Genomic DNA, 17405 nt, shown 5'->3' with positions numbered 1-17405 from the left:
ATATATATATATATATATATATATATATATATATATATATATATATATATATATATATATATATATATATATATATATATATATATATATATATATATATATATATATATATATATATATACTGTATATATATATATATATATACTGTATATATATATATATATATACTGTATATATATATATATATATACTGTATATATATATATATATATACTGTATATATATATATATATATACTGTATATATATATATATATATACTGTATATATATATATATATATACTGTATATATGTATATATACTATCTATCTATCTATCTATCTATCTATCTATCTATCTATCTATCTATCTATCTATATATATATATATATATATATATATATATATTACACAAATATGAGCTGTCACCAGTGTGACTACTGCCTGTCGATGGCCTTCAGGATAAGCTGACACAGGAGATAAAGATTTGTCCCATGTTTGGGGCCTAGCAAGGTAATCTAATAGTTAACAAGCATTTGTCGTGGGGAAAAACCCGAATAACCAAAGATCCACATACAAACACCCGCGAAAACCTCAGAAAACATATACAGCTCAGAAAAACTATTGCTTTTAATAAACTTTCTTTGCTGAAAAAGTGTCACCAGATTCCAGATTTTGGAATACCATAGACCAGCTTGGCTTTTCTCCTACAATGAAATCTTTACACTTGGAAAAAAATCAAGCCAGAAAGAATTGTGATGAAGAGTCCAAACCATCTGGGATTGGTATTAACCACCCCAGACTCAGTCTCTTGGCCGACGGTTGAGAACTCCTGGTAAACTGAAGAGTTTGATATGCATCGGATAGCGTGACGTCCACTCTTCTCAGGAGCCATGGCTTCAAATCCAACCAAGCTATCACAGAAAGCTTTGTTTGCACATCCCTTCAAACTGACCTCCATATTAGGCATAACTGTGGAGAAAATGAAAGGGATGAGTGCCAAGATTGGATCAATTACAGTGTTGCAGTACAACCGAATTGGAAGAAACCTTGAAGGTCTTCTAGTCCAAATCTCTGCTCAAGCAGGACTCCCTGTATCATTCGGGACAAATGGCTGTCCATCCTCTCTTAAAAACCTCCAGTGATGAAGCACCCAGAACTTCTGAAGGCAAGTCATTCCACTGATTAATTGTTCTCACTCTCAGGAAATTTCTCCTTAGAGTAAGAACGATTAATCAGGGGAACAGGTTGAACCGTGACCCATTCCTTTTCCCCCAGTCCTTTTCATGGCAGAGCCAGCCAACCTGAGATGCTCCTGGTGGGTTGGACTGCAATGCCCATAATTCCCCAACTTTAGCCCTTCAGGTTGAAAAAGTATGGCAGATGTGGAAGGTATTTTTTGTCCGCTATTATTGCAGTGAAACAAAGTTAATGAAAAAAATTAGATTCAAGTAAGTAGGATAGAAACCTAGAAAGAATTATGCTGGATGTTCTGAAGAAGGTTTCAGGAGAATGTGGAGATATTGTTGTCAAAATCCAGGGAGGGAGGCAGGAATTTCATTATTACTCCTACAGTTTGGGGGAAATATAGCTTATAACATGCCACTTTTATGCAGTCAACAAAAACACTGACTTGAAAGTTCCCAAAAAAAACCACCCCAGAACCAACCAATCAACCGTGGCTTTGCCCAATGTGTGAACCCAACCTGGAGGCCTCTAAGACGGACTTCCTCATGGAGACTTCCTTGGAAATCTTGAGCTAAGATCCGTCCCTTTTGTTCCATGGAACTTGTCATCCAAAATCAGGTAAATGCAATTGGAGGTAGGTTGACCGAAGTAGCTAATTACCTGATTTTGCATCCAGACGTCCTTCAGCACAATACAGCTCATCTCCACTACAATCAAGGACTTCTTCCTGACATGTTTCGCCCATTGCAAAGCATGCTGGGCACTGCTTCCCATTTGCTTCGGCCTTCTTGGGCAATCCTATAGAAAAGAAAACAACAATCAGATGGGATGAGAAACAAATATATTCCCGATGAAAAGGACTTTAGGGCAGGGGGTCTCCAATCTTGGCAGCAAAGATGATTAGGGGACTGGAGGCTTAAACATATAAGGAACAGTTGCTGGAATTTGGTATGTCTAGTTTAATGAAGGGAAAGACTAGGGGTGACATGACAGCAGTGTTCCAAAATTTAAGGGGCTGCCACAAAGAAGAGGGGGCTAACCTATTCTCCAAAGCACCTGAAGGCAAGACAAGAAGCAACGGATGGAAACTAGTCAAGGAGAGAAGCAACCTAGAACTAAGGAGAAATTTCCTGACAGTTAAAACAATTAACCAAGGGAACGACTTGCCTCCAAAAGTTGTGAATGTTCCAACACTGGACATTTTTAAGAAGAGACTGGACAATCATTTGTCTGAAATTGTATAGGGCTTCCTGCCTGAGCAGGGGGTTGGACTAGAAGACCTCCAAGGTCCCTCCCAACTCTGTTATTTTGCTATTCTGCTATTCTGGAATGCAAGGTGTCTGCCTCTCACTTAAGATTTTCACCAACCTTCCTACCCAGTCACGGTACGAGTTGCTGTCTCAACACCTCCGAAGTGGAGAACAAAACAGGGAAATCTTGAGTGAGAAGAACTTAGCCCTGACATACCTGCAGGGACAACGTCTCTACATCCATCTCCTTCACAGCATCTCAAGCGGGCAGCAACATGTTCTCCCCGGCCCACATTAATGACTTGAAGGCCTTTGTCACAGACGTCGGATGAGACGCAGGATTTTATAATCACGGATATTCCTGGGGAAAATGAAGAGAGAGAAACTGCATTACCACCAGAACAAACCATGATGGGCATTGCAGAGTCAGTGGGAAGCACGTTTGATGTCAGAAGCAACTTAGTTGGTACTCTTTCCCATTGTCAAAAGCCAACCAATGTGTTGGATGAATCCAGCTGGGTTTCAATCCAAAGTGGGTAAGTAGACAGGGGTCTTCAAACTTGGCAACTTTAAGACTTGTAGACTTCAACTCTGGCTGGCTGAGGAATTCTGGGAGTTGAAGTCCACAAGTCTTAAAGTTGCCAAGTTTGAAGACCCCTGAAGTAGAGGAAGGCCTTGGAAAAAAGGACCTTAACCATAAAAAAAAAAATACGAAGTATTTTTAATTGATGTAATGTGAGTAACAGTCAGGATAAAGGAAAAAATGCACCCTGGCCTTGCCTATTTCTTGGGACCCTCATTTTTGATGTATACTACAGATGATTTAAGGGTTAAGGTGCCATGCCTTAACTGGGAGGCCATGAGTTCTAATCCCACCTTAGCCATGAAAGCTGGCTGGGTGACTTTGGGCCAATCTCCAGGAGACGGTGAGTTCTAGTCCCGCCTTAGGCATGAAAGCTAACTGAGTGACTTTGGGCCAATCATTCTCTCCCAGCCCAACCCACCTCACAGTATGGTCTTTGTGAAGAAATAGGAGTCAGTAAGAGTATTAGGTATTTTTCGCTGCCCCGAGTAATTTATAAAGTAATAACGGCAAAATAATAAATAAATAAAATTAACGCATCTTGTTGTACTTACCTATTGGGAGGGCAATATTAGTAACACTGCATCTGTCTTTCCCAGAACCACATGGAGACTTATTCCCAGAACAATCTGTTAATCCTATGCATTCTTCACATTCCAGAGATAATCCTATAGTATCAACAAGAAAAAAGGATGACAAATTTCCTTCTGGATCCTTTCTTTTCCCTCTGCCCAGTTTAAGACCAAGGTCACAGCAAGATTTCACCCATAATCATCTGAGATGGTAAGGAGGAAAAAGTACCACTTGGCAGTCCATGTGGAAGGGGTTAGAAGCTTTTTCTCAACCACGGCACCTTCCAGATGTACAGCTTCCAGATTCTTCAACGACAGGCTAGCTCTATGAAGCTAGTTTAAGGAAATGGTGCACTAAACTATAGCAATAGTGCTTAGTTACATGTTGCTTCGTGCTGCTTCACAGCCCCCTCTAAGCGGTTTACACAGTCAGCCTCTTGCCCCCAACAATCTGGGCCCTCATTTTGCCAACCTTGGAAGGATGGAAGGCTGAGTCAACCTTGAGCCCCATCAGGATCGAATGCCAGGCTGTGGGCAGAGTTTGCCTGCATTCTAACCACTGTGCCACCAAGGCTCTAGATACCCAGAAGGTACAACATAGCTTAGACTTGCAAACATGTCCAGGATGCAAATAAAACCGTATATGAAATCAAACTGTTACTGATGGTTCATTGAGTATTATTATTGTTATTATGGTTCAAAGAACAGTCAGCCAAATGTTCAGACTGGATTTGCCATTTTTATCCACCTATCAAGTCCTCCTTCCCAACAACCTGGGAGAGGCAGATCTTGTTTGATGGCATTAAAGTTATCAACACAGGATGCAAGCTGTTCCCAGTAAAGCTTCCTTTTGCGATTGATTGATGGGGATTTTATCAATGCCAGTGGTGCTCCAGATGTTTTTGGATTGCACCCAAGGGATCTATTAGTATTGGCACTCCCTAATATTATCACGGTTCATTAAACAGTCAGCCAGATATTCAGACTGAGTGTGGCATTTATTGTAGATGATGATGAAGGATGATGATGATGATGATGATGATGATGATGATTTGCTGCACATCTTATGATTTGAGATGACTCTGATTGACTTACTGGAAGGTAAAATATCCAAATATCCAAACAATTATAAATATAAAAAGAAAATAAAGTTACAGAAAAAAGCTAAACCAAAAGGCATGGTTTTGCAGCAGTGGTTAAGAACACTCAGATAGAGAAAGAAGGAAAAAGTTTCTTGTGTTTTTTTGGCTAGCTTCAAATTCCTCCCTCCCTCTATATGATGTATGTACATGTGTGTGTGTGTGTGTGTGTGTGTGTGTGTGTGTGTAAGAGACAGAGAGAGAGAGGAAGAGAGAGAGAGAGAGAGAGAGAGAGAGAGAGAGAGAGAGAGAGAGAGAGAGAGAGAGAGAGAGAGAGAGAGAGAGAGAGAGAGAGAGAGAATGAATACCTCTTGCCAACCTCTGTAGTAGCTGGCCAAGTATTCTTGCTAAATTTTGATCACTTTCAAATTTTCAACTGTTGCATCCGAAAAATCTAGGAAAACAAATTAATTTTTAATTTTAATGTTAAGATTTAATGTTAAGGTTTTAATATTTAACCGAGATTCAGTTCTTTGCAATCAGAGATTGCAATCCATTTACCAATGTGGGATTATGAAAGCTAGATCAGATCACCCGATTTGTATTTCAAAGCAGTTTGCAGTCATATTCTGATCCTGTAGCAGATAGTATTACCATCTAGTGATCCTGCGCAGAATCTCACAAGGGTCTGCATTAGGGAATTCTGGTAGCTGAAGTCTCCACAATTTAAAAGTTCCAAAGTTTGAAAAACACTGGCCTAGAGATTTAGATTTTCCCTTTCAATATGCCAAATAGAGTTTCCTTCCTTCCTTCCTTCCTTTCTTTCTTTCTTTCTTTCTTTCTTTCTTTCTTTCTTTCTTTCTTTCTTTCTTTCTTTCTTTCTTTCTTTCTTTCTCCTTCTTGTCCGTGCCACAAATTCTCTTGGAAAAACATGCTACGAATTTGCAGAAGCAGTGAAAGTATGGGAGCCATTCACTTAAAATATTTGTCATTTTTGCCTACTTACCTCTGATAATACATAGGGCAAGAAGGAAGACGGGCAGTGAAATCCCCATGACTGTTGACTGGTGCTTTGTTCAAAGTGGCCCTGGAGATCCTGAATATAGGAAATTCTTTTACTTTGCCCAAAGCCGAGGAAGCATTTTTAAGAGCAGTCCAAAACCATCACTTCCTGAAAAAGGAGGCGGATTTAAGAAATAAAAGTGGTTTTCTGGAAGGGGACCAAAGAGAGAGAGAGAGAGAGAGAGAGAGAGAGAGAGAGAGAGAATTACAGGAATCCTTTACAGGAAACTAAATCTATTTGTTTCCTCTTTTGCCGTCCAATTGTCAGATTATTTGAAAAACAAACTTACTTGTGGACGAAGCCAAGAAAATATTAAAAATCGCCAGCCGAAGCCATTTTTACATATTTTGGTCTGTACCAATGAAAAGTTTTCCAATTCTTTTCCTCCGGAAGAAAAAAAACCAGACTGCTTTTATTAATCCCGGTCCAACTGCTGCTGAAAATTTAAACTGCGTCATTGTAACTTACATCAGACTGTCTCCGATGTTTTGTGGGCTCTTTGCACTTTCCCTTGCAAACGCGGAGATAAACCAGTTGTCAGAGGTGGATTCCTTTCTCTCCCCCCCCCACACCTTTCTACCTGACATCAAGGGGGGAGATAGTTCACAGAGGAAGTATGCAGAAACAGCAAAGTATGACAGTGTGGCCATAGAGGAAACCAAGGCAATATCCCGCAATGCTTTTTTTTCCCCCTCCCCTCCAGGAGTATGGCAGAACCCAGAAATAAAAAGAGAAAAATTAGAAAGAAAGAAAGGGACCCCTTAGAATGTGGGTTCTGACGCTCAGCAACTGGGTTATCAACAGCTGCAACGATTCCCCATGACAGCGGTGGCGAGGAAAGTCGCAAAATGGGGCAAAACGTGCTTTTTGACACATGTCTCGCTTAGCAACAGAAACTTAGGGCTCAATTATGGTCATAAACCGAGGACTATCTGGATCTGGAAGTCTGGAGGGATTTAGCAACACCTTTCGAGACTGACCAGTTTTACTTAAAAAGGCAGAAGCTCTCCTCAGTTGTCCTCACTGGGGGGATCCAGCCGGTTCACAGCACTTTGGCAGAAAAAAGGTAAAGGTAAAGGTTCCCCCGCACATGCGGTAGCTAATTTTTTGTTGCCCAGGCCCAGAACGGACTTCCGGAAGTGGCATCCACCCAGAGAACCAGTTGTTCCTTCCTTCCTTCCTTCCTTCCTTCCTTCCTTCCTTCCTTCCTTCCTTCCTACCTTCCTTCCTTCCTACCTTCCCTTCCCTTCCCTTCCTGTGGTGGGATTCAGCTGGTTCGCACCACTTCGGCAGGACCGGTAGCTAATTTTTTGTTGCCCAGGCCCAGAACGGACTTCCGGAAGTGGCATCCACCCAGAGAACCAGTTGTTCCCATATTTGAATCCCACTACTCCTTCCTACCTTCCCTTCCCTTCCCTTCCCTTCCCTTCCCTTCCCTTCCCTTCCCTTCCCTTCCCTTCCCTTCCCTTCCTTTCTAATCTAATCTATTAGCCAGATTATTCTATTCTATTCTATTCTATTCTATTCTATTCTATTCTATTCTATTCTATTCTATTCTATCTATCTATCTATCTATCTATCTATCTATCTATCTATCTATCTATCTATCTATCTATCTATCTATCTATCTCTTATCTCTATAAAGGATTTTGGAAAAAAGGGGATTTTTAAAATAGACAAATGAACCAAGCTGATGTTTGTCTTACAAAATACAGTTAAAACTGCCTTCAATTCCTCTTAGCAATGGATTTTGACAGGCCTCCTGGGGCATATGAGGAAGTGAAAGGGACTAAAGCAAGGGTTTTTTTCCACCGCAATGAGAAATGATGACTGTGAAAAATTCAGTTTCCCAAAAGGAATTGGCTCTACAAGCATTCTTTCTGTGGATAATTCAGAACTCAGTGCCACTCTTCACAAGATATTCATTAAGAACAAAAGGTGATTCTATACACAATTTTGTCGACTAGGGCTTGCTTCATTTGTCCTATAGGTGAGTCCAAACGGACTATGGCAGAGTTTTGTGGAATACAGGATTCTTTCTACACTTCAGAAACAATACAGATCCTACATCACACCAAACCATTGTTTGTTCCCTTAAAATTTCAAATTCTCTGATCTAAAGCTTTTCTTAAAATATCTTTTCAAAAAGAAACAACGATTGCTGTGTTGCTGTGTCAAGAGACTGGATGCTCTAGAGAGGCCTATTCAGGCAAATTCTGACTCCAAGTGACTGGTCCTCGCTGAGCAAATCCTGTGATCTGAGATTTTCGCTTCAGAAACCCTTTTACTGATAATCAATGCTAGCAGGGCCAGACCCAGACCCAGGCAGGTCAAGACACTTCCCACTTTAGGCATGAAATCTTTGGGCCAATCACCAGGAGACTCTGAGTTCTAGTCCTGCCTTAACATGAAAGCCGGCTGGATGACTTTGGGCTAGTCACTCTCTCTCGACCCACCTCACAAGGTTGTTGTTGTGGGGAAAATAGGAGGAGGAGGACGGAGTATTGGAAATGTTTGCCTCCTTCAATTACTTACCATTCACTTCAGTCACATTTGCCACCATTGTAGCATCATGTGATTTACATTTGGATGCTTGACAACTGACTCACATTTATGACGGTCGCATTGTCCAGGGGTGACGTGATCCCCTTTTGCGACCTTCTGACAAGCAAAGTCATTGGGGAAACCAGATTCACTTAACAACCGGGTTAATAGCTTTACATCCTGCAGTGCTTCACTTAACAGCTGTGGCAAGAAAGGTCATAAAATGGGGCAAACCCCATTCAATAAGTGTCTCACTTTGCAACAAAAATTTTGGGCTCATTTTGGGCTCATAAGAGCCTTGGTGGAGCAGTGGGCTAATGCCTCCTTAAGTAACACCAGCTGCCTGCAATTAGTGCAGGTTCAAGTCCCACCAGGCTCAAGGTTGTAAGCCGCCCTGAGTCTTCGGAGAAGGGCGGGATATAAATGGAATTTTTAAAAAAAAAGGTTGACTCAGCCTTCCATCCTTCCGAGGTAGGTAAAATGAGGACCCAGATTGTTGGGGGCAATTAAGCTGACTTTGTAATAATGCTGCTTGGGGTGTGTGTGAAAGCCCTAATAAGCAGGCATATACATAGAATGAAGGCTACTGCTAAGCTTGTAAGCTGCCCTGAGTCTTCGGAGAAGGGCGGGATATAGATGGGATTAAAAAAAAAAATGTGGTCGTAGGCTGAGGATCACCTGTGTAAAAGGATCGGGGTGGTTTCCACTTGACACAAATGAGAATTATAGAACAGGAGCAGCAAGGGCAGAAAAGATTATGTCACCCATTAATATTAAAAACAAACTTTTTAAGTGCTGATGGAGCTTTAATTCTACCGATAAAAAGACAAAACAGCAGATCTGCCAACGCTGCACAATTTCATAATAGCACGTTGGATGGGAAGGGAGAGGAAATTCTTGATTTTAGTTAAAAAGAGCAACAAAATGAGGAAGATATTAGTGCCTCTTTTTTCTGTTGTTTTTGATGACTTCCATCAATTTTCTTTTTTGCTGTTTCATTGATTCATACTCTATTCTATCTGTCAGAGAATGCTACTGCTGAACACGTCCCTAGATCAAATCATTTAAAGCAATTGCTCACTTGAAAATGCAATTGGTTCGCCAATCTTCTCAAAATGTCCCCCCCCCCCATAGAATAGGTCATCCTTGGCCCAACAGCTCTAAGCTCCTTCTCAGAACGACATAGCCCATGCTTCAAAGTTATAGGAAGCATGAAATGGGACTCTCCTTTGTGCAAAACTGGAAACATAGGGAGGGTTGGACTTGCTTGTGGAAAGTACCAAAAATTGTGGTAGAAACGCATCCAGCTTTGGAAACAGGATTGGGATCATCAACCCAATATTTGAGGCGCTGCCACAGAGAAGAGAAGGGTCGACCAATTCTCCAAAACACCTGATGGCAGGACAATGGGTGCAAACTAATCCAGGAGAGAAGCAACCTAGAACTAAGGAGAAACTTCCTGACAGTTAGAACAATTAACCAGTGGAACAACCTGCCTCCAGAAGTGGTGAATGCTCCAACACTGGAGGTTTTTAAGAAGAGACTGGACAGCCATTTGCCTGAAATGGCATAGGGTCCCCTGCTTGATCAGGGGGTTGGACTAGAAGACCTCCAAAGTTTCTTCCAACTCTTGTTATTCTGTTCTGTTTTGTAAACCCATGCCTTTATTTTTCAGATGGAAAAAAAATGCCTTCCAATTTTCCCCAATGCTCTTAATACTTCCAGGTTTGGAAATTGCATCCTCCAGAATCTTTTCAAGTTGTGGTAGCTGCTTGGATTGTTTTCCCTTTTTGGAAATGCCTCTTTTGGCTTTCTCTCTCCTGTTGGTCTCAGGTAATGTTGTCTGACTCATCGCGACCCTATGGACGACGTTCCTCCAGGCCTTCCTGTCCAGGCCTTCCTGTCCTCTGGTCTCAGGTAAAGGTAAAGGTTCCCCCGCACATGCACATGTGCTAGTCGTTTCCAACTCTAGGGGCCGGTGCTCATCTCCGTTTCAAAGCCGAAGAGCCAGCGCTTGTCCGAGGACGTCTCCGTGGTCATGTGGCCGGCATGACTAGACGCCAAAGGCGCAGGGAACGCTGTTACCTTCCCACCGTAGTGGTCCCTATTTTTCTACTTGCATTTTTACGTGCTTTCCAACTGCTAGGTTGGCAGGTGCTGGGACGAGTAACAGGCGCTCACTCTGTTATGCGGCACTCGGGATTCGACCCGCCAAACTGCCGACCTTCTGGCCAGCTCTAAATCTGCAAGGCTTGAATTTGTCATGCGGCCTGTAAGTATTACAACCCCTTTCCCAGGCCCACTCTCTGTTTCCTCTGTCCTCACTCATCTCGTGTTTTTCAACCTCAGCAACTGGAAGAGGGGTGGACTTCAACTCCCAGAATTCCCCACTCAACAGAACTTCTGAAGTCCAGACCTCTTCCAGTTGCTGTGGTTGAGAAACAGTGCCGTCATCCATGCTATACCCATTTCGTATAGAGCGATTGGTTTATATTTTTATTCTGTGTTTCCTAGGGTGGAGGGTTGCAGGAGGATCCCGGTGCTTTTTCCACCTTCCCCACCCCCCTCTCTTCATCTGATTAATGCTAGACATATTTTAGTTCTTATTCTTACCTTTTTAATATTTTAAGTGCTGTTGTCTCCTTCGTTCTTTTCTCATGGCTTTTAAGCCCTGGATAATAGCCAAGATGATGTACCCACTAGACAGCCAATGAATAGAATAAATGATGGGTGGAACTTTCCCAAGTTTCCATTAGGGGAAAAAATGAATACAGGGTTCTAGACTCTGGGCTTGCGAAGGTAAAAAAAACAATATTCTGGACAATCTAGAGCAGTGTTCCTCAATGTTGGCAACTGCATGTTTGATTAAGCAATTGCAAGGAGTTCTGGACTTCTGACTGCTTGCTTAGCAACCCTTTGAAGTTATCCTGGGCCTTCCCAGGGCTACTTATGAGCTCCAATGCCCTTCCAAATATGATTGCATTTTGTAGGAGCTGCCACCACACCGGGCAGGGAGATGCCACCGATGACACTGCTGTGCTGGGCATGGAGCTGCTGCTACTGATGCCACCACCGTGCCAGGTGTGGATGCCACTGTGCGGGGCGCAAAGCCGTTGGTGATGCCATCACCACACTTGGTGTGGAGCTGTCACCGATGCCATTGTCACTGCGCTGGGGGAGCCACCACTGCCGCCATGCAACAGCTCCATGCCCAGCACAGCAGCAAAATTAGCGGTGGCTCTGAACCTGGCAGCATCTGTAGCAGCAGCGGCTGTGTGCTTGGTGCAGTGGCAGCAGCGGCTGCATCAAAATCCAAGCCCGGTGCAGTGGTGGCAATATGGGGTGTGAAAATGGGAAGTGTCCAGCTGCTGTTTCCTCCCCCCCACCCACCCCCCACCCCAACATGCTCTGACTCTGCCCATCTGCTCACTTGCCCACCCGCCTGGCTCTCCCTTCGGCCACCCGCAGCACGTTGTCCCTGTGGCAAGTTGGCCATGTGGATTTGTCCTGCAGTGACTTGGCAACAATGAATTGGCAGAAGTGAGTTGATGGTGGCAAGCTGGCCCCGGCGAGTTGTCCTAACTAGTTGTCCTGCTAGGGAAACATGATCCCCTAATTCTTCCAATAATGTGGTTCCAGAAAAAGCTCAAGGAACTCTGGATTGTGAAACCCCAATACCTCTGAAGAGCACATAGACAAGGAATGATTGAAGTGTGCTGTGGCCCATGAAAGTAGTCACTTCTTTTTCCTAATCAAGTCCCTGAAAACACTGCAATCCGTAACATCAGCTTAGAAAGAACTTGGAAGAACCTTCCAGAAAATACAGAATATAGAATGCAGGTTTGTAATAGGTAAGGGGGAGATACTCAAGCGATATCCTTCCTACTAGCGAAGGAGGGAATACCTCAGAATATTGTAGACGGTGCTACACTTCAGTTCCTAAAACACATAAGCATCAGCCAGTAATAAAGGAGATCTGGAACATCTGGAGAACCACAGAGGTGACATCACCATGGGATAAAACTCAGGAGTGAATACAACCTGATGTTTATTTATAATGTTCAGCCTTCAAAGTTTACATAAAACTGTCTATGTTCATCCTTCTGAACCTGGACCCTCCACACTGTAATACTCATCAGCTCCAGCCAAGAAGACACCAAGCAGAAAAAAGATGAGTCATGCATCTCATGGGCTATACAAAAAGCTGAAACGAAGAGGATTACATTGCTATAAAATGAAAGAAGACTTTCCCCCGGGTGTGAGCCACATTTTGCAAAAACTGATTTGAATAAGACCTGCAATGGAGGAGAACAATTTGGCAACTGCTGTCGGAAGACACAGCATGAGGGAACAGTGTTATTTGCTGATGGATGGCAGGAAATAGACATACCCAATATATCCTATAGCAGAGGCGTCCAAACTTGGGAACTTTAAGACTTGTGGACTTCAACTCCCAGAATTCCCCAGTTAGCACATCTGGCTGGGGAATTCTAGGAGTTGAAGTCCACAAGTCTTAAGGTTTCCAAGGTTGGACACCCTTGGTCTATAGCTTGGTGGCCTGGCATATTACATGAAGGGAGTCCCAAGATTCTCTGGACAATCTTTCACTTCCATATTTGACAACATCAGAAGAAGGAAAGATCTTGCTCAAAAATTTAAGAACCAGGTCTTCTGATTTGTACGGTATGTCCCACATGGAACATATTTCCAGAAGTATGATTGTCCCTATCTTTTCTCATTCAGAAAGGCTATTAAAACCACCCTGTTTTATTAGGCCTACAAGGCCTAGGTTGTTTGAGGGGCACATTAACTTCACTGATAAATTTAGTGTGGTGATATTATTTTAATTGGTTGATACATTCCCTTTTAAAGACTTGTTTTTACATATAATCTAGAGCTGGTCAGATTAGGGTGATTCATAAATGATTGGAAATTTGAAAAAAAAAAACCATATACAAATGGGCTTTGAGTCACATAGATCTTAGTCCACCAGCTGCCCACTTTGAACTCCACCAATATGCACACAACCGGGTCCACAGGCAGAAGATTACAGCAGCATGATCAAAGTTCTGATCCTTCATATATGGATCATCACCACCATGATCGCCATTTTGACTATTTTTACCTCACACCATGGATGCCAGTGAAGGACATACAGTGGTTTTCATGAAGTGTGGCAATGATGCTGCCACAGCAAACTCTCTTCAGTGTCCAGTAACTAGCAGCACCCCTCCATTCTGTTTTTAACTTTCAGAACCCCTACTGATGCTGGCTGGTCACCTCTTTTTTTTCATTCTTCTTGCTCCCATTTCCTTAATATATCGGCCCTATATTTTCTGCACACCAGCAGAGAAAAGAACTAAGAACTAATCCTTGAAGCACAGACAAGGAAAGCTCTGGATTTTCCCAAAAAAGTGAGGAGGCCTCAGAGGCATAAGCAGTGGAGAGGGGGAAGAATTCATAAGCAGGATCTGAGTTTTAATGTTGGGAACACATCAAGAAAAGATGGTCACCAACAAGAGCCCAGCCTGGGCTGAGAGGAAGAGTCCAAATGATCCAGCTGTGGTCTCAACTGCCCCAGTGGCATTCTTACAGTTGCTGTTGGGAAGTAAAGTAAATGCACTAGCAATGGCTGAAATCTCCATCTTCTCACAGAAAGCCTTATTGGTGCATCCCTTCATGGTGACAGTCATATTTTTTCCTCCTGAAAAGAGAATGGGAGGAAACAGATGACGACACCTGGGACCTAGCTGACCTGGAGCAATGTGGGAGAGAGAAAGAGAGAAGCTAGGACCCAGAGGAAATTTTCCTTCTGCTTTCGGCATACATGTTCACAGAAAGAGGGCAATCAAACTGTATTCACCAAATAAAGGTTGACACAATAGACTTCAGGTAAAGATTAGCAGGTACAAGTAATCCTTGACTTATGATCATATTGAGCCCAGAATTGACGTAGTAAGTCATATTGGTTGTTAAGTGGGTCATGATGTGACTACGCTCGATTTGACCATCTTTTTGTGGCAGTCATTAACGAATGGTGCAGCTGTTAAATGAACCCACTATACCCAATGAAAGTTAAGCCTGGAAACTAGCAAATTGCAGTCACGTGACTGCAGGATGCTGCAAAGGGCCATAAATGCAGGGCAGTTGCTGAGATGTGATCACATGACCGCAGAAGGGTGCCCATCAGAACTTTGAAATTGAGTCATAAGTAGCTCTGTGGTCCGTCATAATCTTTCATGGTCACTAAGCGACCAATTGGAAGTGAAGGATTACTTGTAAATTATAGGCCAGGTATGGTTATGGCTGAATTGTTTAGGAGGTTTTGTTTGGACTGGGTTGGGGTTTTGGTGACTTAGCATATTTGAATCCATGCTGTTTGGTTAGCTTATGACGGAATGGATTGTGCAAAACCAGAAAATGCATTAATTTGATAATTAGGTTAAGCATGTTCCAAACTCAACAGAAACATTGATAGTTCTGTAGTACCCGTATATACTGGTTTGTGTTCAGTACCATGGACAGCGTCTCCATGATTAAAGTGGAAGCAGCCACTGAAAATTTCCATTGGCCTCAAAAGAAGTTAAGGGTAAAAACGTATCTTCTACCTCATGCCAGACCTCCAAAATAACACTTAGCAACAGCACTTAGGCTTATATACCGCTTCATAGTGCTTTACAGCCCTCTCCAAGCGCCTTACACAGTCGGCATATTTGCCCCTAGCAATCTGGCTCCTCATTTTACCGACCTTGATCTGGTCTTTCAGGACAAGGCAATTTCCATCCAAGAATTGTATTTCCTCATTGGCAGCTTCAAATACTCAATATGGGCGTGAATCTATAGGTTTTACCTTCTTCCTTCTGAAGGAACACTTCTGCGCAATATGTCTCATCCTCTCCAGTACAGTTAATCATCTTCTCCTGACATCCACTCTGTTCCTTTGGCTCGCTAGAGCAAGCCGGGCACCTTTTGTTGTTGGTAGTTACAATTTTTCTGGCGGGCACTGCAGAAAAGGAGGAGGTTTAAGTTAAAAGAATAATAAAAGAGGTTGGGGTGACCTCAGAGCAAGGGTGGGAAAATCAGAAACCAGTACTGTCCTTCCTTAGCAACTTTCTGTGTTCTGATAGAAGGGAACGTTTGTAACTCAGGGTTGACCTGTGGGGTCCTTGGTGCTCTCTGAGCTTGATGGCTTTCTTGCAGACATTTCATTGCCAAACTAGGTAACATCATCAGTGCTACCCAGTTTGGCAGTGAAGCATCTGCAAGAAAACCACCAAGCTCAGAGAACACCCAGGGCTCCACTTTCTCAATTCCGATCAACACTAACAAGCAGCTGATCAGTTGGCCCCCCTCGTTGAAATGCAATCTGACTACTCTGCCCTGTTATATTTGAAAGGGGGGAAAAATAATGACATTAAAGCCGGAATGCACAGCTGTGTGGCCTTTAATCAGTAACCACCCTCCATAATATTATGCCAAGACAAAAAGGATTAGGAAAAACAATCAAGGGATTTACTGTAACGACACTGTCATCAAAACTATATTTTCATTAAATATAGTTCCTGTGATGACTCCCCACCTATTTATTTCTCTGCCATATTTCTTTAAAAAAAAGTACAGTTTTGCAGACATGCATGGCTCCGGAGGATTTGTCCTCACTGCTCAGAAGCCATATTGACCCGGGTGTTTTACGTTTTATGGGCAAGTCCTCAATTTATGACTTTGCCCATTCTGGTTTTTTGTCATGTCGGTCATGAAGCAAGTCACCACATGACCAGACCTATTTTTATGACCTTTTTTTGAGGTAGTCATAAAATGAAGATTGCAGTCATAAAGCGAGCCCATTGTTGGCTGTGAGCTGTTTTTGCTAAAAACTGGAAGTAAATTAAGAGCCACGGTGGCACAGTGGTCAAAGTGCAGTACTGCAGGCTAATTCTGCCAACTGCCAACTGCCAGTAGTTCAGCAAGTTGAGTCTCCCCGGCTCAAGGTTGGCTCAGCCTTCCATCCTTCTGAGGTCAGTAAAATGAGGACCCAGATTTCTGGGGTCAATAGGTTGAATCTGTAAACTGCTTAGACTGGGCTGTGAAGCACTGTGAAGCAGTATATAAGTCTAAGAGCTATTGCTCGCTCTTTCTTCCTTCCTTTCTTCCTTCCTTCCTTCCTTCCTTCCTTCCTTCCTTCCTTCCTTTCTTTCTTTCTTTCTTTCCTTCCTTCCTTCCTTCCTTCCTTCCTTCCTTCCTTCCTTCCTTTCTTTTTCTTTCACAGTGCTTAGAATACAGCATTGCAGGCTAATTCTGCAAACTGCCAGCAGTTCAATCCTGACTGGCCCAAGGTTGACTCAGCCTTCCATCCTTCCGAGGTCAGTAAAATGAGGACCCAGATTGTTGGAGGCAAATTGCTGACTCCCACTCAGAGAGGGCTGTAAAGCACTGTGAAGTGGTATATAAGTCTAACTATTGCTATTGGAAGCGAACTGTGCCCACAGCCTGGAGTTCGATTCTGACCTGCTCAAGGTTGACTCAGCCTTCCATCCTTTCAAAGTCGGTAAAATGAAGAACCAGATGGATGGGGACAATGTTACAGCATTGACAATATCTCTGAGCGATTTACAGAGTCAGCCTCTTGCCCCCCAACAATCTGGGTCCTCATTTTACCAACCTCAGAAGCATGGAAGGCTGAGTCAACCTTGAGATTCATCAGGATTGAACTCCAGACTCTGGGCAGAGTTTACCTGCAATACTGCATTCTCACCACTTCGCCACCACGGCTCACTACTACACTACCATGGATTAAAATAATCCCACACCTACCCAAGGCTTTTAACGCACTCCACTGAATAAAGTCAAGTCCCTTTTACTGAATGGATACTGAATGCCGAACTTTGACTTTTACTGAATGAGAATCTGTATTAAATGCAGGAGGATGCTCAGCCTGGGACTCTGAAGAATTTCTAATGCTCCTATCCTAGATGGCGGGCTTGCCTGCAACCATCATGTTACCCTACATCTCACTGGAATGAATCCCAGGATACATGCAGGAGATTTATCTTTAGCCGGAGAAAATGGGAAAGGGAAATACTAGGAAAGAGTCAGAGAAAAATGAAAGAGCCCCCCCCCCCCAAGTATACAGCTGAATTGATTGGTGCA

At 42.9% G+C, this 17405-nt stretch overlaps 3 protein-coding genes across 3 annotated transcripts in view; 1 reads left to right on the top strand and 2 right to left on the bottom strand.

Moving 5' to 3' along the window:
• Positions 1–17405, top strand: part of LOC308672494 (interferon-inducible GTPase 5-like) — a 192051-nt gene that overhangs the window by 149575 nt on the left and 25071 nt on the right. The window lies entirely within an intron of this gene.
• Positions 595–6052, bottom strand: LOC308672032 (phospholipase A2 inhibitor gamma subunit B-like). The gene is made up of 6 exons (XM_081334571.1): positions 6004–6052; positions 5658–5861; positions 3555–3668; positions 2635–2778; positions 1828–1965; positions 595–951 (listed from the first exon to the last, which is right to left on the bottom strand). Exons 2-6 carry the CDS (start codon positions 5704–5706, stop codon positions 701–703), a joined length of 696 nt encoding a protein of 231 aa, XP_081190697.1. The 5' UTR covers positions 5707–5861; positions 6004–6052; the 3' UTR covers positions 595–700.
• LOC308671902 (phospholipase A2 inhibitor and Ly6/PLAUR domain-containing protein-like) overlaps positions 13754–17405 on the bottom strand; it is a gene marked incomplete at both ends in the record, with an annotated part of 6528 nt that continues 2876 nt past the window's right edge. Inside the window, 3 exons of the mRNA XM_081334396.1 lie at positions 13754–13962; positions 15109–15261; positions 17387–17405. The exon at positions 17387–17405 is cut by the window's right edge and continues 128 nt beyond it. Coding sequence (XP_081190522.1) covers positions 13754–13962; positions 15109–15261; positions 17387–17405 — 381 coding nt within the window. The remainder of the gene's footprint in view (positions 13963–15108; positions 15262–17386) is intronic.

Source organism: Vipera berus (genome assembly GCF_964194415.1).
Source record: "Vipera berus genome assembly, chromosome: 9".
Taxonomy (NCBI): Eukaryota; Metazoa; Chordata; class Lepidosauria; order Squamata; family Viperidae; genus Vipera; species Vipera berus.
The sequence above is the reverse complement of the archived record's forward strand: the minus strand, read 5'-3'. Positions and strand labels throughout refer to the sequence as shown.

Coding starts and splice junctions, on each gene's coding strand:
- LOC308672032 (XM_081334571.1), bottom strand. CDS start 5,706: ATGGGGATTTCACTGCCCGTCTTCCTTCTTGCCCTATGTATTATCAGA. Junction 2,779..3,554: donor TAATATTGCCCTCCCAATAG/GTAAGTACAACA, acceptor CATTTTCCCCAG/GAATATCCGTGATTATAAAA. Junction 1,966..2,634: donor TAGAGACGTTGTCCCTGCAG/GTATGTCAGGGC, acceptor TCTTTTCTATAG/GATTGCCCAAGAAGGCCGAA.